The sequence below is a fragment of the Pholcus phalangioides genome, unplaced genomic scaffold, assembly GCF_987345545.1.
Source record: "Pholcus phalangioides strain wild (caught in Gottingen) unplaced genomic scaffold, Ppha-v1.0 ptg000017l_1, whole genome shotgun sequence".
Taxonomy (NCBI): Eukaryota; Metazoa; Arthropoda; class Arachnida; order Araneae; family Pholcidae; genus Pholcus; species Pholcus phalangioides.
In genome coordinates this window covers 32,242,938-32,270,881 of record NW_028301610.1, presented here as the reverse complement: position 1 = coordinate 32,270,881, position 27,944 = coordinate 32,242,938, and the positions used below count along the sequence as shown (strand labels likewise).

The window sequence follows — 27,944 nt, the reverse complement described above, 5'->3', positions numbered from 1 at the left end:
TGAAATTTTCATCATGAGGTGTATTATGAAAGTACTGTACGTAAAAATTTTAAAACTCGAGCTAAAAAAAAACCTATAAATTTAAAACACATGAGGTTTAGTTTTTTTTTTTCATGTAAAATAAATATTATACAATAGAATCTCGATAATTTGAGTCTCGAAAGAACAAGGTTTCAGAAAATCTGAAGTTCTGGAAATTTTTAATAAATTCCTTCTGAAACCTCCCTCTTTTCCTGTTGTTTGCCAAGAAACGTGGTTTTCTTTTATTTTGTTTAATTCTTCCAACGAATGCGTGTAATTTTAGTTTTAAGGGGTCTTTTGATCCCTAGGCCGGAGGTCTTCGGTGGACTCCCATGCCAGAATTTTTCACAGACTCCTCTATAGAAAATCTTACAGTGTAAAAAATAATTTTACACCGGGATTACGGTATAAAAGTTTCATGAAAGTTCATTTATAAACTTGAAAAATGCAAAAAACAAGCGCATCGGTTACATTCCAGTGAATGTAAGCAATAGGCTTATTGCTTGTTTTTTTTTCAAGTTTTGTAAAAGATCTTTTAAAAAAGGTAAAAAAAAAACAATCAGTAATCCTATTGCTTACATTGGCTCGAATGTGCTGTATCGCTTATTGGTTTCATTTTTCAAGTTTTACAAAAGAACTATAATGAAACTTTTATAGTGCAATCCTGGCCTAGCATTTATATCGGGCCTCAGGGATATGAAAGCCTTTGTCAGCCTCCCTTATAGAGAGACCATTGTTCTTTGCAGCTCTAATCTTTAATGAATTAGGCCTTTGAATTAAAAGAGAACAAAGTAAGTCAGAGTAAGTACGAATACGTCTGAGACCCCCTTTCCCCCCGAAAATAGAGTTCCATTATTTTTTTCTGATAATCCAAATTTTCAGTAATCCGAGGTAGCCTCGGTCTTGTTCACCTCTGATAATCGAGACTAAACATAATAACAGAAGACATGGGAACATGATATTTTCAAATAAGATGGATTCGAACATCACAGTTTGAATCACATACCAACTTATGATTTGAATTACACTGTTTATCATGGCTCCACATCCTGAAGCAGGCACCTCAGGCCGAGATTTTTGATTGGTCCCCAAGCCACACTTTTCACGTGCAGAAAAAGTGATGAGAATCATTACTGTCCCCCGAGATGAATCTCTCTCAGTCCCAACCTTGTGGCGGGAACATGATTGTTAGACATCGCATCATTAGAATCGTATCGTGCGCAGGGCCGAGACCAGATATTTTGCGGTTATCAACAATATGCATTCATGGGACCTGACAAGAAAGACGTTATAAATTTCTAGAGGGACAGAGAAATCAACCAATTTTTAAATTTTTAAATTTTTTGTCTTTTCATTTATTAGAAAATCAATAAAATCAATCTCTGATAAAAGTATTGGCACATGGGCGTCCGTTAAAAAACCCTGGCACAGAGGGTGCTTGGCTGTGTAGACCTATATGCTTTTTTAATAGAAAAGCAAAACATATGCTTTATACATACAAATAAATTTATAAAATTTTCACTGTCACTTTGTTAAGCAATTAAAGGTCAAAATAAAAACTGTAGAAAAGCATAATCAATGAATTTTGACCCCGTTTTATACCCCGCCCCCCCCCCCCCCAATATTTTGCTGCCTCGAGCGGCCGAATCCTTTGCGCCTACTCAAGTCTGGCCTCGATCATTGGACATCACAACATCATGATATTTACATCATCGGACATCACAATGAAAAAGTATCTCTATTTAAATAAATTCCTCAATTTTAGTCTAAATTTTCTTGATTGCTTTTCTCAGTGAATTATGTTTTTAATTCGTTGATTTCTAATTCAGATTTATTCATGCTGTTTCATTTATCTTACGATGCTTTCGTATAAGCTTTTAATTGTATTTCTTACAGCTGTTCTCGCAGGCAACATCCGCAAAACTAAATTTAATCCAGACTCAAAAGAAACATTTCTACCTTCATTACCCTTTTTTCTCTGAAATGAATTTACATCAGTAACCACCAAATGTCCTTAATACGTGCCAATATTCTTCATATACACATCCAAGTCCAGGACTTCACATTTAACACCTGAATCCTTGACACAATAAATGTTAAAAAAAATCTTCACCATTAATGATGAATATGAAATGGATTCATGCAATTAAGTAGATCCAACATCAAAAGTTCTATTTCTCACAAATAAATTCACGTAAAATGCTTTAGACCAGCGTTTCTCAACCTATGGTCCGCGGACAAGAGGTGGTCCGTGACGATGGTACACGTGATCTGCGGGCAGACTTGATAACTTAATTCGAACTTAATGGAAAATTATTCAGTTGTGATTGATATTAGTAATATCTCTATGGGTTCAATTAAAATCCATATCTTCATACATAGGGTTACTATATCTCATCGAGGAAATTGCAGTCCTATATACGGGATATCACTCATGGCCGCCAAAACATGCAATTTACGAGAAATTTACTAATTATTGCTACTATATCTACTAAATTGCTGGAGAAGAAAAAAGGCTGCCGCTGCTGCAAATCACAGTAACCAAAAATTCATCACATGAAAAACACAAGACCATTCAATTACGAATACTGTATGTCTTGTTGAAATGCTACTGGAAATCCCTGTGAATTGAAATATAGCTCAACGACAAAACGTAGAACTTGACAAATACGTCTTATGAATATTATAGCCATAATAATTATAACACAATTCATAAGTTATGAAAATTATCTTCATTACGATTTTTTTTAGTAAAGATTGAAATTTCAAATAAGCTTTCGTTGGAAAAACGAGATAACCGTGTAAAAAAGTCACACGACCAATACAAATACGACCAACAAAAATACAGGAATGTTTCATAAAATACGGGACATACGGTCCTTCAAATTACATTGCGAGTTAGTGGTCCTTCAAATTATTTCAGACATTTTACTTGTCCTTGGGTGCTAAAAGGTTGAGAACGTCGTTTTAGGCTGTTAATGCATCATTTTAACCCTTTAGCGGAGTAAAAGCATATGTTAAAATTTATTTATTTTAGACCTAGACATCTCTTGTCTCAAAACTTTCGGTACATGTACCCATTATTTCAAACATTTTACTTATGTTGACGTTGCAGCTTATGTGGTTCGACAAAGAAATCTTTTGCCTGATTGGATGCTTGATATTCTTCTAAGCACGTTTTTCTTAGCATCATTAAAACCATGACAAACAGAGAGTCACCAAAGTGGGAAAAGTTTCAGGAGATTCATTCTTCAGACGTCCAACCCTTTATTTGCCGCGAATCATCGACAATGGTGGAAACTGGAAATAAGAGAAGCCAGTGGTCTGTGTCAAGTGGCACGTTCGATCCGAAAGTTATACGTGAGAAGAATAGACTTACCACTCTTTCTACGTTTTCTTTTTCTATCCATTATTTCTGAAGAAGATAATGGATTTTATACCGATAATGCCGCGAAATGAAATTTTGAGATTACTCATTGTTTACCAAAATTAAATTTTGGCATTGCGTTTTATTATCTGCATGTTGTTTGGTTTTATATACATTATTTAAGGTATCCGACTACCTTTCTTAGTACTCTTTATATAAAATGATATTGAAGTGAACTTAAATAACATTTTTGATAGAAAGTGTATCAAAATGGTGGAAACGATAATAAACTTTGGACTATATACCAATGTTATTTTCTACGAAAAGTAATTTTTTTGCCAAATTTTAACCAAAATTCATGTAATGTTGAAAACACGATTGCAAAAATTCTATAAATGAAATGTTTTACTATTTTCACAACACATTCAGCAAGTAATGATGCAGGCTATGAACTGAAATTTAAATGATTGCATGGTATGCTCATATGTTACACCCAAATCTGTTGATGTACGTCAGAATTTTTTGAAACTTCATTAAACATATCCGGTACAAAACACTGTAATTAGACAAATATATATGAAAGACCTTAGATTTTTAGTTTATAACATAATAGTAAGACAAAATATCCTACTAAAATTTTGTAATGATGCAATCAGTAGATTTTTAGAAAAAAATCGTGTGATTTTCAAACTCAAGTAAAATGTCAAAAATAGCATTCTTCGTAGAACGCGTTCAAAGTATTTATTCGAAGATTAGGCATACTTTTCATGTAAAAACACAACACTAAAGTGGACATAACTTCAGTTCTAAATGTCACACAAACAAAATAAGGCCTGTCTTGTTTAGAATCACTAGAAATTGGGTTTTCATAAAAAATGAAAATAAAAAGAAATCGATATTTTCTTCCAAAATATCGTGTTAAACGTAGTCGGATACCTTAAATATGGCATGGCATGAACTTAGAAATTTATCTCGATATATACATTATTGCACGTATTGCAATTCACAAAAAAAAAAAGGAGAAAGAAACACACTTGTGTTAAATCATTGTTTCTATGGATAGCCATTTTGATATGGCAATTGATATTTCACTAGAATAGTGGGCGAATGTTAGTAAACAACTTATACTTTCACTGAATAGGCTTCAACACAATATAGATTTTTCTTTCATATATTTTTCCTACAGTAACTGTTATTTCCTTTCAGAAAGGACCATATGCTACGTTGACAAAACATCGGAAGATCCGTGACAAGATAAACAAAATCATTTCTCACACTACGACAATATTCACCAATCTTGTCTAAAGCAACAAACAGAGGATCGATTGCTACCCTCCCCCTCACCCGATTCATTTTAATATAGGCAGAGAGGGGGGTGAACAATCGACAGCCCACGCTTCTTTGATCTTTCAACAATGCATTGAATATCCATTGCCAGATGAATAATACGTGTACTGCTCAGGTTCATTTTCTACGGTGAGGTCAATAATATAAACTCGAGTGTTTTACGGGGAGATATTGCAAAACGATTTAAGGAGTTCCAAGAATTTAATAGGTCGTAATGTTTTGTTAAATTCAATGGCTCTATAAATGACATTTTTCCAAATTCTGAAATATGTTTTCTAAAAACAATAGCATAAAAAAAATTTTTTTTAGCTGAATTCTTGACTACAGACATCGTTGAGCCAGATTCACACCTGCAGCGCTACACAGTTCCGAGCCACTCAAAAACCTGTTTTTTTCTTTCAGGTATATTCAAGGTAATTTTAAGTGATTATGCCACCAAAACTCGGTTTTTGCTTGGCTCGGAGTGGTGTAGTATGAAATAAAAAGATAGACTTTATATCACAATCGAAATAAAAAGATTGATTATACAATCGTTAATTAAGTTTTAATCTATTTTTTAGGTGAAAAACTGTAAATGATCATTTTTCAGGGGAATGAATGAAAAAAAAAAAAAAACAACACACCCACACGCACACACACACAGAAACAAAAATCCAATTTGTTGACAGAAAAGTTTTAAACAGCAAATCATTTCCTCTGACAACGGGCCATGTGTATTGCGAGACATGCGTATTAATGAGAAGTTCAATAATTTCACTCCGTTTTTGAAATAAAATCACGCAGCATTTGGCCATAGAATATGCATGGTGTAGTCAGACTGTGATTATTGACACCAAAATCAAAATCAATTGCTGCAGGAATTACAAATCAGAAATCACATTCAAGGCTATTGTATTAATATTGCTGAATTGTCAGTGTCCAGTCTGGTTCTTTATGTGAGTGTACTACCATTGCAGAGGTTACCGATGCATATCATCACTCTACTCCAATTTTTTATTTCACACATATATATGGAACATCCGTACTCATTGATTGTTCCATCAACATCATGACTCATCATTTCGCGGTAATGATATTATTCTTCATTTAAGGTATCCGACTACGTTTCTTGTCACTTTTCTATAAAATTGTGTTGAAATGGACTTTGATAACCTTTTTTTGATAGAAAGTGTCCAAAAAGGGTGAAAATGATAGTAAATTTTAGACCACCTATATAATTTTCTATGAAAAAAGTCATTTTTATGTCAAATTTCAAGTAAAATTCGTGTAATATTCGAAACACCATTACAAAAAATTATATAAATGAAATGTTTTGTTATTTTCAGAATACATTTAGACAGTATATAGCACGATCATAAGTCACACCCAAATCTGTTGATGTACGTGTGAATTTTTTGAAATTTCATTCAATATACAAATACAAATACAAATACAAATACAACGCCACAACAGGCAAATTGCCCAACGAGGTGGCTGCATCAAAGATCCCCGAGCCCCTACCTACTACTGCTACACCACACCCCCCCCCGCGGAACCCCCCAACGAATCGATACATGCGGGAATGTGCGTGTACGTGTAGTGCAACCTGACGTAAAGTTTTGTTTTTTCTGTGTAATGCTTGTTATGTGTAGTGCTGTCATCTGCCCCCAGTTTTACTAACTATGAGTGAAGTGTTATGGTTGAATGATTTACCGTTGTAGGACTGTTGCTCTCTGTGGCGAGACTTTTTAACGGGGAGATCGGCTCGCATTTGCGCCTTGAAGTTGGGAACCACAGAAAACCAACTTCAGCCGACCACCACTGTGGGGTGATATATATATCATGTATAAAATTCATAATAAATAGTGATTTAATATGAAATCATTGTAATTTGGCAAATACGTGTGATAGACCTTAGACTTTGGTTCATAACCTTAACAATATATGGCAGAATGTATTAAAATTATGTAATGATAATTGATAGATCTTTTGAAATCGTGTTTCAAACTCAAGTAAAATGTCAAAAACATCAGTTTTCGTAAAATGCGTTATAGTTTTTATTCACAGATTGCTGTGAATTGCAGTATAAAAGTTTTGTAAAAGCACTTTTTTACAAAACTTTTATAGTGTAATCCCGGCCTTAGAATCGCAAAAAATAGAGCTTTCAGAAAAAAGGAATAAAAAAACAACAACCCCCGATATTTTCTTCCAAAATGACGTTTTCAATGTAGTGGGATACCTTAATGCAAGGGTTCTTAACCTTTTTCAGCCGTGACCCAAAATCAACAAGATCAGCTTCGCGACCCATGGGACTATTTATTTTTCGAAATTGATAGAACTAGTGATGCAATAAGTTCATTTTTAACACGACTGAGTTTGTACGACTCATCTAGGAAGTCCCTGCGAATCAAGTTTAGGTCGTGACCCGTAACTCAAGAGTCGCTGGCTGTAAATGCATTACTGTAAGACATCTCAGAAGCCCCTGCGAATTAAGTTTCAATCGGGACCCATAACACAAGAGCCCCTGGCTATTAGTGGATCTAAACGACCCTTCTTGAAAGCACCAGCGACCCATAGGTTAAGAATCCTGGCCTTAATGGAAGAAAGTACAAATTTGTTTCAAAAAATTAGGGCATCCCAGAAAGTCGCGTGGGTAGTTTAAGTAACGCTCAAATTTGGAAAGCAGAATTTACAGTATTGTTGTAATTTGAATATTCATCTTTTTAAAGACATGTTTTAAGCATATCAGTTGTAAAAATTTTACATAAAATGAATTAAATGACTCTTGAAATGTCAAAAAATATTTCCTTTTTTTTTCTTTCAAAAATTATCACTTCCTGAAACTTGTTTGAAAAATTTGAACATCTAAATAAAAACGGATTTTTTTTACATGAATATTTTCATGCAAATGGACACCAACTTCTTTGAATAAGTGTCGTACATCTTCTCTAGTTATGTATGCAAACCTAGAATATAGCTCAATTTTGGCATTACGTGTAAAAAAAGAAAACGTTTATTCAAACAACAAAATTACGCGTGCGTTTTTATTTATATAGTATGATAAAACGCGTAATAACTTATATTGTAAAAATACATTATATATACTGTGGTAATCTTTTGCTTTGATCAGGAATTTTATGCATGGAGGCATCGATGTCTCCGGCATATATCTGGATTGAATATTTTCTGTCAACAAATTGGATTTCATTCCAATTTTTTGATGCTCATAAAAATGAGAATTTCCAGTTTACTCACGTAAAAATGTATTGTAATGTAATTAATAATCATATAAACCATCTTAGTATTCGTAGTCAATATTTATGCATTTAAAATGTTCTTAAAGCGACCATTAAATAACGAATTTTGTTGGTAATTTCCGAAAAAACATTCCCCATATATTTAATTCCCCACATTCCATATTTAACATTTAATGTTAATACATTAAATGTATTAACAGAATTTTATTCACGAAATTAAAAACTGTTTTGTTTCCGTACATGCAAGAAGTAGAAACAAAGTTATAGATGAGTTAATTCATCTGGAGCAATAGTTTCAGAGGCAACAAATAATTTTCAAACGTGTATTTTGAAGATTCGTGTTTTTCGTTTCTTTGTTGCATGCAAAACTTAATTTCACAAAAAATATGCTACAAGATATTTCAATGAAATTTTCTAACGGTGTTCCACTTGGTTTTAGCTATGCAAAATAGACTAAGAACTTGACTATATGTTCAGAATTTGATATTTTACAGTTGTTTATATATAAAATATATTGAAACTTTTTTGTCGAAATTCGTGTATTGTTTCACGGAAATTGATATAGTTCAGAGAATATTCAGTGTACAGTAAACCTTTTAGTTTATTGCACATACAACTATGACTGTCATTCACTGTCTGACTGTCTAACACTGTCATAGCAACGTACGTATCGAAATCAATTCAATATATTTTTGGTAGTTTTTAGTGTACAATGGCCTGGCGAAAGTACAAAAACAAGCTAATTTCAAGCACATAAAGTATAATATTTGAAAAATTTATTAGAATATCTTAGAAATTTTATAGGATTTCCTTATTTTATACTGAACTAGCTATAACACTCGGCGCTGCCCGGGTTTTCTTCAATTACTGGGAGGATTGAAAAAATGACGAACCATTATAAAGGAATAAACTATTATACATAATACTGGCAGCATTAAAGGAGTGACAAACCATTGTAAAGGCATAGGCATGTCTGAAACGCATTGTTAGGGAACCAACGTAAACATTCCAAAAGTCATTGTTGAGGCTCAGAAAAACCATTGTCGTCCGACAGATTTTTGCCCATTTCGGGCAATTACCCAACTCTGACGAACTCTTAAAGTAGCCCATCGTTCAATACGGGTCCTGTTTCGTATACATATATGCAAAATTTGGCGACGATCGTTATAAAATTGTAGATTTGTATAGAGAACACACACACAAGAAAATCACTTATATATATAGATTATGAGTAAAACCACATTCTTTGTATAAGAACAACGCTACTTAAAAAAAGTGCCTAAAAAGGGTAGTCAGTTTGCTTTAAAAATCACACAATTAAAGTAAAAAAAGCTACTTTATTCCTTGTTTTTGAGCAGTTTGCTATTTTGATCAGAATACCGATCGTATTTAAGTACACACGAACGAGATCAATTTCATAAATTGTAGATATGATCTTGGACCGAGATAATCTTTTGCGATCGTATTAGAGCTAGCATGAATCCGTTTTAGCCTTAGAAACGGCATCAACCCCCCCGTGAAATGCGGTTGAAATAATACACCAAATACATTAACGAAAGATCCCTACTCTTCTCGGATTCCTACGTATTGTAACGGGATAAATATAATGGAGAGTAATTATTCTCTCGAAATGCGCCGACTGACGACGACACGCGTGAGCTATTATAGTCAGTCGACGTTCATTTAAACCATGTTTTAAATCAAACATTTCAAAATACACCATGCAGTTGAGATAAATTTGCTAGCAGTCATCATTTTATGCATTATTATTGCAACACGTAATTAAAATGGTATAATTATTTTATTAAGTCATCAACGAGAGAAATATACGAAAAATATACAAAAACTCCTAATGTGCATTTCGACACACAGTGGGTGTCGTCTTCAGAGGAAAAAATATAATTATTTAATATTAATAATTAAATATTATATTTTTTCCTCTGAAGACGACCCCCACTATCGAAATGCATTTGGAGTTTTTAAATATTTGTCTTATTCTTTGGTGACTTCTTAATATTCTTGGGTAAAGTTGATCTACTTAACTGTTCCGTAATCACTTTAGCTTAACGTTTCTCAACCGATTGTCCACGACGGTGGTCTTCAAACAGATTTAATAATGCAATTATAATTGAATGAAAAATTTCTGCAATTGATATTAATAATATCCTTATGGGTTCGAATAAAATGTTAAACCTTAAAATTCGAAAATATGTTATTCAAGTAGCCAGTCATCATATATAGAAAAATTGTGCGATTTGGTCATGAATTGTAAGAGCGGTCAAAAATTGTTTAATACTTTATCGAGAAAAATACGCAGAATTCTGATCCTAAACACGTGATATCATTGATTGTAGCCAGAAAATGCAATTTCCAACAAATTTGCCAATTATTGCTGAAATTGCTGAATAGCAGGGAAATAAATGGCTAATGAAGGTCACAGTAAACAAAAATGTATTTCACGAAAAAATATTCATAATAATTCGGTGACCATATTTGATCGAAAAAAATACGGAAAATTCCGATCCTAAATACGTGATATCGCTAATTGTAGCCGAAAAATGTATTTCTTTAAAAGTTTGATAATTATTCCTAAAATTGTTGAGGGGTGGGGAAAGAAATGATTATTGCAAATCACAGTAAAAAATGTATTTCACGAAGAAAACGTTCATCATGACCATGTTCCATTGAGAAAAATACCAGGAGTTTCAATCCTGAATACGTGATATCGCTAATTTGTAGCAGAAAAATTCAATTTTTTTGCACGAATTTGATGATTATTGCTAAAATTGGAGGAGGGTTCAGAAAAATAAATAGCTACTGCATAAATTACAGTAAACAAGAATGCATCTCACGAAAAAACGTTCATTATGATCCGGTGACCATATCTCCTTTGAGAAAAAAGGAGAGCTTTTGGTCCTATGTACGTGTTACTATCTACTACTGATTGTAGTCGAAAAATTAAATTTCTGATGAATTTGCTAATTATTGCTAGACTTGCTGAAGGTCTGGGAAATAAATGGCTGCAGAAAAGTCACAGTAAATAAAAATTTATTTCACGGAAAAACGTTTATTATGATCATATACCATTTGAAGAAAATACAAGGAATTTTAATCCTTAATACGTGATATCGTTGACTGCAGCCAAAAAATGCAGTTTCTTATGAATTTGATAATTATTGCTAAAATTTATACTGCAAATTACAGTAAACAAAAATGTGTTTAACGGGAAAAAAAAGTTCATTATGATTCGGTGATCAATATTTCATTGAGAAAAATCCGGAAATTCGGAATGTTAAATATGATAAAATACGGGACATCACCGGTTGTCAGCGAAATCACCAATTGTTGCCAAAAATTCCAAAAAATTACCAAATGAAGGGCTATTAAAAGTTGTATTGAATTTGTAGTTCACACACACGGAGGAAAAACGTTGAACATGAAAATACGTGAAGTGAATATCTATACTATAGCATAATTATCATTACATAACTTATGAGTAAAAAATAATTTTAATTATCCCTTGACCTATTATAAAAATTGTCTTCGAAACGGCCAAATTACAGGAATGTCCCATAAAATACGGGTCACATGCTATAAGTTAGTGGCCCGTTAAATTTTTTCGAACATTTTACTGTTTCTTTGGCTTAGAAAGGCTGAGAAAGGTCTGAGCATCAGTCATGTCTCGAACGTTGTGTGGTCGACTTAGATTAACTGAGCAGCTGAGCAATAGTGACTATATACAGGTAAAAAAAATATATATATATAATGGGATATCTACGCGCCCCGTTTCAACAATGAACACCCGTTATATCCGGGGAAGGGGTTCGTCCTAATCTCAGACACCACACAAACACCTTCTCACTTACACTTTGATTGTTGAAGCCACCCACGCGACTAGGCAAAGGTTGTATACGATTTCTGCATGTACAGTGTACATAAAAAAGGTGATTGATATCGCATCCCCACGTGGCTCGTTCTTTCAGTATTTTTTGTTGTTATTTTCCCATACAAAATGCTTTTTTTCCCGTATTTTTCGCGTGGGGTCAAAACAAATTCTGTGGGACTTTTCTATACCCGCGACTCCGACGGTATTGACGGGGATTAGTGGCCCATATCCCTTGACCTATATGAAGAATACCTAATCCAAAGCTGCTAGTATATACGTTCAATATCTATTACTATTTATTAAGATCGAATGTAGTTATCATTCATGAATGTAGCCGCCTACAGCCGAGGATATATAGTCAATACAAGGCCGTCTTAACAGCATCATAGACCCCGGGGTTTAACTAGTTTTTCTGGGGTCTCCTTACCTGGTTAGAAGTTATTACCTATTTGCATACTAATCCTCGAAAACCTTACTAGATCTCATTATCATGAGGACCCTTGGCAGGCCCATACGTTGGGACGACACTGAGATTAAAACCTTGATTTAACGAATTCGATAGAATCGATAATTTTGTTCATGAAATCTCGGGGTTGAGATCAACACAAATATATACACAGGAATTCCTAAAGAAATTGCTAAATTGGGGAATTCGTTAAATAGGGGTTTGTTATGTTTGACTTTATAGCACATACGGTCACGGATCAATGGCTACCCCAATCTTTTTGTTGGGTGGGCGTCTTAATTTTCACTATAATTCTAGAATAAAATTTTTAGCTTTCATCTTTTTCAATTTTTAAAAGGTTTAGTTTAAAAAATTGAAAATTTATAAAAGCGATCTCTAGATCCCCACAGGCTGGAGTCCTGATAGGCTCTACGGGACGGAAAAATTCTAAACAGCACCACGGGTCCTCGGGTACAGACTTTTTTTGTGGGTCGCAACTATATTGTGCGTTGATGAGAAAGAATGAAGAAATGAAGAAACAATGCAGTGTGGTTGTTGCTGGGTCTAGCTTCAGAGACCTGTCCGGTTATTTTTGTTCATAAAATGCGACCCGCTTATGCATAAAAGATTTTGAATATATCATCTGATATAGGCTACATTACAGCTTCTTGAAATACTAGGCTGACTCATCCACTATCTTTGAGCGGAAGTGTGACGTATTATCACCATAGCCAATCGTCGTACTGTCCTTTTTTTAATGATTAGTCGTCACTTGAAGCGACAAACCCAGTTTTTTTTAAAGATATAGGACGATGAGTCCGCTCTGCGTAACAGGCACCTTAAGGCAGGCACGTCAGAGTAGGCCTTTAGGCTACATCTATGAGCGGCCTTCACTACATTTCCAGACTGAAGTCTCATCCAGAATAGGCTCTGTCTTCATTTTCTTTCCAGTAAGTTGCCGTTGCCTTCCCTCATCGAGGGAAGGGAGCAGTCACGGGGTGGAACTAGTGCGTCTGTTCAGAATACGATAGGGTCGTAGCTGTCTGCTCAGTCCCGAGGGGATCGTGGCTGTCCATATCGAAAATTCTGAGACCGTGGCTGTCCGCCCAGAACTAGACTTTCAATTGTCCACTCAAAACCCAACTTTCTGTTTAAAACATCTAGTTTTCGGATCGAAACAAACACACACGCGTGCGCGCGCGCGGTAGCCCAGGTCGATAAGATATTCGTTACTCGCCTAAAGTACCAAAGGATGTCAAAAACTTTCCTGACGCAAGGGTACAACAGAACCCGCGACATGACCACAGAAAAAGATTGCTACCGCAGGGAGTCTTACACCGAGGGGTTAGCGCACCAAATTCTCGGTGAGTATAAATAAAAAATCGGCAATAAATTGTAGGTCCCGGTCTAACTAGCCCTCGTGTGCTGAAAATTACCGGGGTGCGACAAAAATGATCAATAATCACACACACACACACTCTCTCTCTAGCTTTCTGTTCAGAGCATGGATTTTAATTGTCTGCTTAAAACTAGATTTTAGTTGTCTGCTTAAAACTAGATTTTAGTTGTCTACTTAAAACTATACTTTTAGCTGTCAGTTCAAAACTAGATTTTAGTTGTCTACTTAAAACTATACTTTTAGCTGTCAGTTCAAAACTAGACTTTTAGCTGTCAGTTCAAAACTAGACTTTTAGCTGTCAGTTCAAAACTAGACTTTTAGCTGTCAGTTCAAAACTAGACTTTTAGCTGTCAGTTCAAAACTAGACTTTTAGCTGTCAGTTCAAAACTAGACTTTTAGCTGTCAGTTCAAAACACAGATTTCAATTGTCAGTTCAAAACACAGATTTCAATTGTCTGCTCAAAACTAGACTTTTAGCTGTCAGTTCAAAATACGGATTTCAATTGTCTGCTCAAAACTAGACTTTTAGCTGCAGTTGAGAACACGGATTTTACCTGTCAGTTCAGAACACGGATTTTAATTGTTTAAAACCAGACTTTTAGCTGTCACTTCAAAGCACGTATTTTAATTGTCTGCTAAACTAAAACTGAACTTAGCTGTCTGCTCAAAACAAGGATTTTAATCGTCCTCTCAGAACATGTTTAACTCTTTATGGTTCACCCAGATAAAAAGTATTGAATTTTTTTATTTTTTTTTTACAAATACACACGGATGCAAATGGATGCTTTCAATTCAAAATATCCTAACAGTATATTTTTAATTGAAACAATACATCAACATAACAACTTTATTAATTAGAGTGGATTTTTTAATTAGTTACAATGACCAATTAAGGATAAAATACATACAGTTTGTCTTTATATTGGACTGTTATCTATAACTTTATAAAATCTTGCTCAACAAAGTTGAATAGTTGTCTCCTTGAATATTATTTACAATCCCCTCAATTTGATGGAGAGTTTTATAAATTTCTGAACACGTAAAATTTCGGCAGCTCTAAAAAAATGACAACGGCAAGGAATCAACTCTTTCTATATAAAAAGTATTGTACAGGGTGGTTATAAAGAAACTGTCACTACTCAGACGTATGTAGCGCCCATTCTGATGGAGGTATTTTGATGAAACAATGATATATAGGATATATGAACCATGAGGGCAGAATAAAGATTCAATGTAAAAAAATAGTTCGACTTTTGACCACCAGGTAAAAGTGGCTATCGCAGTTATCTTTTCCCCATGGTCCAAACAACGTATATACAGTACCAAGTTTCCATTACCCCCCCCCCCCTAAGGGTGGGGCTGACACGGCTGCAGTCCTGGAGATGCGAGACGATTCTCATCACTTTTTTTTTGTTCACGCTATAAATGGCCTATAAAGGGGCCCCGTGAAAGTCTGGTCTGGGGTCCCCGCAAAAGATCCCAGCCGCAGTAGTATCAGTTGAATTATACTGACACGACTAATGTAGCGTCTGTTGTGTGGGACGTATTTCATTGAAACTTGGTATATTATTTAAATTCGTTGTTTGGACCATAGGGAAAAAGATAACTGTGATAAAAAGCATCATTTTTTCACCTGGTGGTCAAAAATTTAGCTATTTTTTATATTGAATTTTTTTTCCCGCATGATCCAAATATCCTAATATACGAAGTTTCACCAAAATATCTCCATTAGAATGGGCGCTACATACGTCTGAGTAGCGTCAGTTTATTTATAACCAGAGCAGCAACTAAAAGCTTGGTGAACAGGGACAAGCATGCATTTTGGCGCACCCTTGTAATTAAAGAGAGGTAAAAGTGTGAAATTTGCTCACCTTCTGGTCTAGCGCCCGGGGCGGCAGACCCACCTGTTCCCCCCCCCCAGTTGCTGCCCTGTTTATAACTACCCTGTATTTATATAGCAGTATGTTGTACTGAAATGACACTGAAAGATGTTTTTCTATAATACCGAAAAAATTGAGAAGAGAAATTTGTATAATGGGTGTTTTTTTTTCACGTATTTGCAATGTACAGTATATTCACAGAACACATGCTGTCCGCTTAGAACACGAATTTCAGTTACTGTTCAGAACAGGAATTTCAGTTATTGTTCAGAACATGATGAAATCATGGATATTCACACGAAACATGACTTCGAGTAAAGTAACAGTCACGTAATTGTTCATAAGGCCGGAATTACACTGTAAAATTATTAGAAAAGTTCTTTTATAAAACTTGAAATATGAAACCAATAACTTTATTGGTTACATTTTCTCGAATGCAACCGATGCGCTCATTGGTTGCATTTTTTAAGTTTTATAAAATAATTTTTACAAAACTTTCATAGTGAAATACCGGCCTAATGCAAAGTTACATTCATATATACCAGCATTTCTCAACGTTTCTGAGCCCAATTAACAGTAAAATGTCTGAACAAATTGGACTACTTGTGTCCCGTATTAAAGGACATTCCTGTAATTTTGGTTGTTTCGATTTTTTTATAGATTAGTTCGTTTTTTGGAGTTAATATTTACTAAAGTCGTAAATGCAAAGTGTTTTCATAATACATAAATTATATTATGGTAATTATGGAAAAAAATATAAATATTCATCTCAAATATTTGTCAGGTTCAACGTTTTTCCCACAATTTTTAAGCAATTTTAATGACAATTGGTGATTGTTCCTACTTCTGTCAACGTATTTGATCATAATATTGAGGATATCCCGTATTTTATCCTATTTAATATAATCTCAGCTTACCATATTTTTCTCAATGAAATATGGTCATCTGAATATATTTCATTTATCAATACTTCCGTGTATACTGTACATATATATATATATATATATATATATATATATATATATATATATATATATATATATATATATATATATATATATATATCTGTCATTTGAATATATTTTTCACCAAACGCATTTTTTATTGCTATTTGCAGTCCGTCATTTCCCACCCTTTAGCAATTTCAGCAATAGTAATTACCCAATTGTATTTAAAGCAATAAATTTCTATTTTTGGCAAAATTCAGGGATGTCCCGTATTTAGGATCGCATTTTCGTCGATGATGTATGGTGAACTTAAGTATAAAGGTGTGATTTTCATTTGAATCCATATCGTTATTATGCATAATATTAATCACAACAGTGTTTAATAATTTTCCATTCAGTTAGAATTAAATTATCAAGTCTGCCCGTGGAATACCTCTGGTCCGCGGACCATAGGTTGAGAAACGCTGATATATATGATTCACGACAATGATTGAATTTTTTAAATTTAAAAAAATCAATTGATATCAATGCTAAATAGGATCTAATTTCCCTAAAACCAAACTCCATCTATGTGCAATTTTCATTTTATCCAATAACATCGCGGGTTTTCATTTTATTTTAAAATTGAGGTTCTCTTTTCTGCTATTGTATTGCATCGCGTCATCCTGATCATACCAGGAGTTCGCCCTGTGCCCCTTTATTTCGGACAACACAGTACACCCGGCATTTCCCGTCCCCTCATAATTCTAGTAATCTGATATTCGAGTTTACCAAGAAAAGGGGGGAATCAGTATTCATTTCCTGTTTTTTTTATACGTATTTGTTATAGTAGGCAGTAAAAAGTTGTTATTCTGCCTGATAAGTACAATAGGACCCCGGTTATCCGACCGCTCTGATAACCGAAAACTCAGATAACACGGGTACAGTGGCGTATTTACGGGGGGGGGGGCTTAGCGGGCTATAGCCCAGGGCGGCAGGGAATGATTGGCCAAAATAATTAACAGAATAAAAGAAGGGCGGAAAAATTTGTATAACCCTCAATAAATCCACCTCTGCCCAGAAAGCTAGAGGCTAGGTCAGTGAGTGACTATGATAGTGACCTAGACCTAGAGAGTAAACATGTGAATGACCAAAAGAATGACCTAGAGCATATGTAAAGGTGTAAATGATCAAAACAGTGACCTAGCAAGGAACCATGTCAGTGAGCAATCTAAAGAGTGGCCTAGAGCGTGTGTGCAAGCATGTGAATGACCAAAACAATGTTCATGCATGTGAATGACTAAAAGAGTGACTTTAGAAACACAAATATACTTGCAGGAATGGGGGGGGGGGAGGGCGGCCAAATGGGTTATACCACAGGGTGGCGAATTCGAGGAAAGAGTAGTGAAGAAAATCAGACTAGAGAGAGGTACAGTGGAGAGGTACAGTGGATGGGAGAAGGGCGGCAAAATTCGTGTAGCGCCCGCAGGCAGCAAAACCATAAATGCCCCTTTGCACGGGTGTCAGAATTTTCGGAATTAAATAAAATAAAGCTGTAGATGATGAAAGTTTGCACAAAAGTTATTTCTGTGTACAAAGGTTGAGGAAAAAATGATTCTCCTAAAACGATGATTCCTAACGTGGGGTGTGCAAGCTCATAAGGGGGCAATTTTATTTTTAAGAGGGGCAATATTTGAGAATGAGTTTTTGAACCGTGGAACTTTCCACACACACAGAAGTCCCACTATTTTTTATATAATTTAAAATTTATACTTTTTAAAAACTTTCTTTTGATGACCTCTTTTATTTTCCTCTTTCAGTGTTTCCTTTGTTAGGGGTTTGACCAGGGGTTCTTAACGATTTGTTTTCCATGAACAATTTGTGGCAGTATGACGAAGTTGCGCCCGAATGATGCAGCGGTAAGATGCTCGTCTTCCACTATGAAAGTTACCATCAAAGTCTGCGGGTTCGAATCCGGGTCAGGAACAAGTTATTTACCTACCGACCCTTGGGTGGCCACCGATAGATGGCGCCTTCATTTCCCGCCTAACTCCACTGGTTGGAAATTTTCATATGGAGGTATATGACTGAAATTGGTGTTCGCTGAAGTAGTAAGATGAAGTCCACGTTCCCTTAACAAATAATATTCTTTACATACAGGGTGATTCCGTAATTCCCCTTGCCACATTTTACTGGCGAACCGTTGATCCTAGAGGCATAATTCCAATTAGTAAAGTATCCAAATAACGTGTGAAACTCTGATACGTCATTCATATTGCAAAGAATTGTAGAATTGTTAAAATTAACTTTTTATATGGACACCCTGTCCTCAAAAACCCAATTAAAAGGTTGTTGCCCTGTCTCTCCCGAGGCCAAAAAAAAAAATCCCATGTTTCTAAGTGCAACATTCGATGAGATATTTGAATTCAAAAAATTTGAGGGAAAAAGGTGGGGGGAAAAATAGCATATAAGCTAACACAGACAATACGTTTTCCCTCTTCCATGCCATTCTTTCCCAACTTTTCTCCTATATTTTGAATTCAAATATCTCAGCGAATTTTGCACTTAGAAACGTGGAATTATTTTGTTGGCCTCAGGAGAGACAGGGCAACAACTTTTCAATTGGGTTTTTGAGCACAGGGTGTCCATATGAAGCATCCTGACGTAAAGTATCATTTCCAGTAAACACGGGGCTTTAATTAGGTCGTTGCTCCGAGCTGAATGGGGAGCCTTATACATACCATATATAATGTATATTTATTTTCGATCATTTTTTTCCCTTTTAAGGGTCCCCTGGAAAATGTCTGCCAAGGGGTCGCTTTGGCCCTGATTAAATACTTCATAAATATTCATGCAAGTTTGAGAAATATTGCCTTCATTCATAAAAATAATACCAAATGATTAAAATTCAATTTTTGATCAGCCATATACGTTCACCTAATACTGAAAATATACACTGAAAGCCAGACTGGACATGTAAGCCGGATCCACACCAGCAGAACTCTGCAGAATTGTACGCCGACGTGAAAACCGGTTTTGAGGAGTGGCTAGCATGACGCGTCTGGTTTGAAAGGTGATTTTGCGCGGCCACACCACAAAACCGGTTTTTGAACTGCGGAATTCTGTAGAGTTTTGCTGGTGTGGAACAATGAGCGGATCCGGGGGGTAAGCGGGGCGATCGCCCTCCCAAGAGCCAAATAACATGAGAGAAATAATTCTGTTCCGTTAAATTATAGTGACGGACTCGCGATGCGAGGATCCGGGTTCGAACCCCACAGTGGTGGTCGGCTGAAGTTGGTTTTCTGTGGTTCCCAACTTCAAGGCGCAAATGCGAGCCGATCTCCCCGTTAAAAAGTCTCGCCACAGAGAGCAACAGTCCTACAACGATAAATCATTCAATCATAACACTTCACTCATAGTTAGAAAAACTGGTGGCAGATGGCAGCACTACACATAACAAGCATTACAGAGAAACAAAAAACTTCACGTCAGGTTTCACTACACGTACACGCACATTCCCGCATGTACCGATTCGTTGGGGGTTCCGCGGGGGGGGGGTGCATGTGTGGTGTAGCAGTAGTAGGTAGGGGCTCCAAAAAATGGCTCGGGGATCCATGATGTTCTTAAGTCAGCCACCTCGTTGGGCAATTTGCCTGTTGTGGCGTTGTATTTGTATTGTATTGTATTTTATTGTAAATACGGGACGATCCAATGCACCTTACACGATAAGTCGCTTCTCCGACATATCAACCTGGCTACGCCTGCCTCCATTCCATTCGCAACTGTAGACATCTGCCTTCGTTCCATTTGAAGCTAAACATATTTTCATTCACAGCTGAAGATGCCTGTCTTCGCTCCATTCTAAACTGAAGGTGTCTGCCTCGGCTTCATTCACAGCTGAAGATGTCTGCCTCGGCTTCATTCACAGCTGAAGATATCTGCTTCGGCTACATTAGCGGCTGAAGATGTCTGCCTCTACTTCACACATTTACAGCTGAAACTGTCTCCCTCCACTTCATTCGCAGTTGAAGATGTCTGTTTTCCTCTCCATTTTGATCTGAAGAATTATGCCTCGGCTTCATTCACAGCTTAAGATATCTGCCTCAGCTTTATTCACAGCTGAAGATGCCACATGCCTCTGCTTTATTCGCAGGAAGGTGCCCGCCTTCGCTTAGACACGAATCCAGATGGGGGGGGGGGGAGCCGAATAATATGTGAAAATTTGTATGTCCCGTAAAATACTGGATGATTCAACGATTTTACACAATTAGCCCCTCCCGACACATCGTCTTAGATCCGCGCCTGTGTGCAGTGCCGTCTTAACGCATGGGCCCACCTGGGCACGGCCCGGGGGCCTCAAGAGAAGAGGGGCCTCACAAAAATGAGACCCGGTTGAAATTTTCTAGGATTTACAAGGAAGGGCCTCCGAAAAACTACTTGGCCCGGGGGCCCATGATACTCTTAAGACGGCCCTGCCTGTGTGGAAAACCGGCTTTAGATTTTCATTTTCCGCGTTGTTATAAAATATTTATTTTACTATGATAAGAAAGACACATCAGAGTGTCAAAAAAATGGTTCGGAATTTTCTGGATGACCCAATAAATGGACACGAATTTTAATGATACGCTAATAAAGTGAAAGAAACTCGAGTACAAAGTTACCAAGAAATATTCATCGAAATATCCGGTTGTAGGGCCACGAATTAACTCTTCACTAGGCCGGAAGAATGGGCAGTCTTGATTTCCTATTCGAGAATATCAACAGTCAGCTACATCCGGGTGAACATCCGGCCGCAATAGGGATTTTCGTTAGATATATATTTTTTTCCATGCTGTTTCTACTTTCACTGATGCTTTTGTCATATCACACGCCTTCTTTATTATTATTATTTTGGCTCCCATGTAATAAAATAAACACTAAGTTTCTTAAAATAGGTAATGACATCCTGTTGCTGACGTTCATTCGTCTCATGTTTCTAAAAACAAATCATGTGGACGATTAGAACGCACCCGAATGATGTTAGACGATTAATACGACATCTCATTGTTAGCCCATGTCTAAATATCCATTGATGCTACTGTTGTTAAATCGTGGTAGCTTTATACTAGACTTGCTTTCGGATCGGTTCAAATATTTCCGGTTCGACAGATCCTGGAATTTCGAAAGTAGCGTGGTCTTAGGAATAAGCTTTGAACTGTACGTCTCGGTTTGATCAGTTCTCGTGTCAAGCGCGAATCCATAGGCGGGCGATCGCTCCTCTCAAAAGCCGAATAATATGAGGGGGAAATGGTGTCTTATAAAATACAGGATGATCACGATGGACCTACACATAGGCATACACAATATTTTCTCGGGTGGGGTAGGTGTTCAAATTTTTTCTTCTGAGGGTTTTGGGGGGGGGGTCTACGTTTTTTCCCGTAATATAACAGAATAATCTCGTCTCGGGAGGGGGTTTCTATATAACCCTCCCTACTTTTCGTACACCAATGGATCTACACAATAAGTCGCTTCTCCAATGGGCAAATTTCTATGTTGGAAAAAGTTACATGTCGAAGTTGAAATTCGAAAAAAAAACCATAATTATTAACTAAAATCCTAAAAGCTTTCGTTAAATTCTACAAAAATATCCACAGAATTAAATATATATATACAAAGGACCTAAAGTAGTGTGTGAATAGAAAAATTTTAAATGTTCCTTAAATTCCAGGCATTTTTCTCATACGAAAGCATGGGAAACCAAGTCGTGCACCAACCTTTTAAAATAACTACCGTAAAAAGGCTACAGCTAGAGAAAGAAAAAGTTTTGCTAGAAATGCCGTCTCTCTCTCTCTCTCTCTCGCTGCGTAAAAACCTTTTAAGGCAAAATCGACTACAAAATCATTTCGGTAAAACTTGAATAACAGGTTTTCGAGCGGTTTGGTGCGGCGTAGTGGTAAAGGGGGGGGGGGGAAGTTGAAACCGGGTTTAGAATTATCTAATATACAGGCTGTCTTAATTTACTTGCAGAGCATATATCTCTGCAACCATCGACTTTAGAGACATATTTTTAATTACAAAAAAGTTTACAAGTGACCTGTAGTTACTTAAAATCTCAAAACTTTTAAGGGGCTCGTATAGATAAGAAATAAAGATATTAACTTTTTATACAGTTCCAATTATTGAAATATAGATCAGGTTCTGTGAAGACATTTGCGAAAAAAACATTTTTAAATGCAATATTTATAGAGATATTAACTATGTAAAATCGCTGTGTTTTGGCAACTTGTCGCTGCGCTAACAAATTTTAATTGGCTCGAAAGTGTTGCCATTTTTTAGGGACTTCACACAAATAGAATTTTACTCAACAATTTTATTTTTTTATTCACAATAAATAATAATCACATTTTTTGACAATTACAGAACTGAATATAATTTATGTACATTTCGCAATTTGTGAACCACATCCTTAATCATTGGTGACAAATTCTGAAAACTTCAAAGTCAAATATCTCCGTTAATATTGAATTTAAAATATGAATTTTTTTTGAATGGCTTCTCAGAGCTGCATTTGCATTTCACTGATTGGAAGTTTTAGCACACAGGGGCTAGATAGAAAGTTAATTTTTCTATTTTTTTATGTATACGACCCCTTAAAAAATTTAAGACATCTTGAGAAACCGCACGTCATTTGAAAACATTTTGTAATTGAAAGTATGTTTTTAAAGTCAACGGTTGCAGAGATATCCGCTGTGTAAACAATTTGGGACAGCCTGTAGAGAGCCTTAACAACAATTATAATTAGGGCAAGATTTCGACATTTCTGATGATGATGATGATCAGTGATTACTTCCGGAAAAACCAGTTATGTTTATCTTTTATGTGTCATCAATTTTCAGCAAGAAATTGTCTCAGAAAATTTGACGTAAAAAAAAGTAAACTGAAGAATATATGTACTACGTAATTAATATAGAGGTGTGCATATGAACCAAGCGTTAACCTTATCACATCAGTTATAGTAATAGCTGGATTTCATTTCGATTCCGGTGTTGCAGTTAGTTGGTATTGAGCAATTTGTTTTTAGCTGATTGTTTCGATGGATCTCTCTATGAAAATAATCGTAGGTGTGTGTTGATTTCCGGCGCATAACTTCCTGGATATTGTGATCATCAGTAAGATTTTTAATATATTTCTCGATTAAAAAGTCGCAAATTTCCTCAATTTTTTGAGAATTTCTTTTTGATAGTGAACTGATGTATATCGTGGCTTCAGATACAGGTATCCCTTGCTTTACGCGATCTTATTTCACGTGATTTCTCGCTATAACGTAATTTTGAAAAGTTAATTTTCGAAATTGCCAAAATTCAGCCTGAAGTTTAACTTTAATCCACAGAATGGGCTTGCAAAATTGAATATACAGGGTGTAGCGTTGAAGTGACGACGAACTCAGAGAGGTGATATTAAGCATCAAGAAAAGGAACAAAAGGTGCCATAGAACATGATATCGCAAACGACGTTTAGTCGGTGAAAATTGCAAAAATACTTACGGAGGGTGTGACGTCGAGTTGGACAAAAGGCCAATAATAAGTAGAAAAAACATTTATTTGAAAGCATGATTATTTTTCATAACACAGCTTTTGGTGTACAAAATAAAGTACGATACAATAATAAGTACAAAATTTCCTGTAATCATTTCGTCTACTTTCCGACACTGAACTGTGCTGCGTAGGCTGAATTGTAGTCACGCTGTCAAGTAAATGGTTTTTGTACAGTACTTATTTATTTTACTTTTTGTACTATTTTGTACTTATTACTTTACTTTGTTTTGTACACCACAGGCTGTGTTGTAATTACATGCTGTCAAAAAAATGCTTTTTTTTTCTATTTATTATTGACATTTTTTTCCCATACCTTTCATAAGTATTTTTGCGATTTTCACCAACTAAACGTGGTTTGAGATAACATGTTCTATGGCAATTTTTGTTCCGCTTGATGCCTAGTATCACTCCTCTGAGCATTTCGCCACTTCAAGGCAACACCCTGTATAACATAGTTTAATCCTTTGATGGCAAAATTCCTTTGGATTTGATGATACAAGCTGGGACAAATGAGAGAAATTCTCATACAACTCACCAGATCTCACTAACGAACAACGTTTGGTAGCTCATTGACAACGCTATTAGAATTTGAGTTGAAAAATCGGTTCCAGTGAAACAAGAATTTTCATATTTGAGAGGAATATTTTCTCTGGCTTCGCTACTTAAGTTTTTATAAAGAGGCAGCTGAATCTCAACTGTTTCATTAAAAAGAGTTAGCCTATCATATCAGGCTCTTCAGGAAAGAAAACATTCACACTCACACTAGAATCAATCAGATGTAAGTAAAGTAAAATAAAGTAAGAAGTAAAAAGTACAGTAAAACCTCTCTTTGACGGACACCAGTGGGAAAAAATTCGTCCGTAAAAGAGGGGTGACCGTTAATCAGCGGTTTGAAATGCATATTTTTATTATACAATGGGTAATTATTATTTGGCCGTAAAAGAGGGGTGACAGCGTCTAAGGGGTGTCCGTTAAGAGGGGTTTTACTGTATTAATTTAATCATTCATATCACGCCTAAATTCACGTTACTTATTCATATAAGTTTGAATATTAATTTTTTTTATCCTTCTGAAGAAAACCCAACCCCATCACTATTTTCTTGCCCATGTTAACCCTTTCAGTTCTGACAGTACTTTAAAGTACCACTAACATTTAACCCCTCCGTAACACCACTTACATATGTTGTTGGGAGTTAGGATTTTGATGTATGATAGCTGTATAACTACTTTACAATTACCAGATCACAGCAAGGGTGTGGGATAACTAGTTTTTCTTAATATGATGAACATTTATGAATAAAAATTTAATTTCGCTGTCACATACCGTTGTAAGAAGTTATAGTTGCAAGTTTGCAGAGGTGTATTACTAAGGAAATAGTTGAGGTGAATGCATAACACACATGTTTCTCCCTACTCATAATTGATTCACTGATTCATATTTTGGTTCATGCCACCGTGTAAAAGAATACCTACCAAATAAATTTGTGACTTATACTTATAAGTACCGTCAGTGCATGGTGAGGTGTAGATTGTATGAAAATAATGGTGAACTCAAAGTCAATTATAATTTGAGAATGTGTGGTTTTTATCTAATAGTAATTAATAGTAAATGAAATATTGATATAAGGCTGTAGACTAAAAGAAAATCCTTAAACAAATTTACTGTTCTTGATATATTTTCCAAATCTAAGTTGTTAGTGCCACCGTTGGTATTTATTTGCGACCAAAAAAAAAACAAAACTATAATTAATAGATTAATAAATAAAATTCAATTAGATGTTTCACCCCTGTAAACGTGTTGACTGCATTGTGGCGTACGCGGGATTGACCTTTATAGGGGGTACAAAAATTCTTTCCTAAGAAATTTTGAATTACCACCCTTCAAAATGCATTTGAATTAACAGAAATTGGTCAATACAGCTATAAGGGGTATTTTCTTTAGATAATTCAATTTTTTCACCGAAATATTAATTTTTTTTTCTAATTTTAGGTCGACAGGGGGAGAGCACGGGCTCCCTGAGCAACCCCCTCCTTCCCTGCGTACGCTTTTGTATACTACACCCCCCCCCCAAAAAAAAAGTGCCCCTTACAAATTTATGAAACAAATTATAGTTTTCTTCGTGGTGAAATGAATAAATATTCCTGCCACTGTATTATTCAACATATTTGAATTTATATTTCTTATTTTTATTGTAAGCGTAGAGTGCTGACGGTACTTCAAAGTACCACGTCAATTAAATGACCGTATACTAATTTTTAGAAAAAAAACAGTATTTTTTTCGTATTTCAAGGGATTAGTTTGAACTAAAACGACCTACAAAAATATTGTGGTACTGAAAAGGTTAAATTCAACTCCCTTTACGTGATTTCGTGTTACCAATTAATTGCGTGAAGCGGAGGTTGCCTGTGTGTATCAAAACTTTTAAAATACAAAATATTATTCAAAAATGTGCTGAATTTATCAATTTTTTGTAAGACGTAAATAAAATAAGATATCACACTCACCTATTGCTTCTCTTATGTTCTATTTTTAATCCTTCGTTGAAATTTTGTACAATGTCAAGCGGAAAACATATCAACATATAGTAAGTGTGGTTCTTTTATCCACATGAACTCACTTCAATAATCCGATAATGGATGGGTATTCATTACCATCCTATACCACTCACAAGTGATAATAGAAAAATTCCCGGATGGATTAATCAACACAAATCATATCATAATTATTATCAACAAAATTTCTTACCGAAATGTCGTCGCTCACCACACCTAACTTCGCTATTATCTCCATGCTTCAAAGCTATTGTCGATCTATAAGTGTTATTCTCATCAGTGGGTTGAGTAGAATAACCGATAGCAGCAGTTGGTACGCAGCAAACATTTTGGTTATTGACAGCTTCGGATTTGGAAATGATAGCGTCTTGTCCCTGGTAAGCTAAAAAATGACTGGCGTAAGTTCCAGAACTCAACAAATACGAGTCCCTGCAAGTTATAACGGAATTGAAAGCACTCCTGCTATCCATGTTCTGATACGACGAGTATTCACCATTATTACCACCACCTCCGACGTTGGACGTTCCTTCATTTTCGGTATAATTCCGATGTGAATTCCTTCCGAGAGTTCTCGTTTCCTGATGATTTTCGGCTGTTGAACAGTTCACAATATTTATCATCGGAGATACCGACCGTAAGTTATCGGCGGAGCTCTGATAATCACAATGCCCGAGTTCCACGGACTCAGATTTCATTTGATTTTCTAATACTCCCCGTATCGGACTAGCTGTATAATCTTGAGGATTATCCACGTCTACCGGTTTCGTCGACGGTATGATATTCCTATGACCGGGACCATCTTCTTCTTCGTGTTCCAGGATAAGCTCGCGTTTCTTCTTGTTGAGAATACCATTGCCGAGACAGTCACTGTTATTATACGATCGCTCGTAGCAATTGATCATATCATTACTAGGATACATGGCCATATCAGAAAGGGTTACTGTACCGGCAATTTGTGTTTTCCGCCCGTTAGCTGATGCTACTCAAAATATAGCTATGGCTTGTGGCTTCCTGTGGGCTGCGACCTCCTTCCTGCAAGTTCGCATAAAGTCTGAAAGAGGAAGTTTAACGGAATAACCTTTTCCGTTCCGGAACTTTGTTCCTCAACTAGTTTCTATACATTTTAGAAGCCTCTTTTTTTTCGATCGAAATAACAACGACTTATTTTTAAAATTATATGACACTCTTTTTTTTTAATCGAATAATCAGTAATTATCTCATACGTGTAACCATTTCCCTTCCCTAAAAATATTGCTTTTATAGTTGACACTTAATGAAGTCCCATTTTACAGTTGAGCCCACTTAAAACG

General features: G+C 35.7%; 1 protein-coding gene across 1 annotated transcript in view; it reads right to left on the bottom strand.

Moving 5' to 3' along the window:
• LOC149072914 (uncharacterized) overlaps positions 1 to 27,669 on the bottom strand; it is a 41,653-nt gene extending 13,984 nt beyond the window's left edge. Inside the window, exon 1 of the mRNA XM_089246314.1 lies at positions 26,828 to 27,669. Coding sequence (XP_089102440.1) covers positions 26,828 to 27,560 — 733 coding nt within the window. The 5' untranslated portion in view covers positions 27,561 to 27,669. The remainder of the gene's footprint in view (positions 1 to 26,827) is intronic.
• Positions 27,670 to 27,944: the final 275 nt, after the last annotated feature.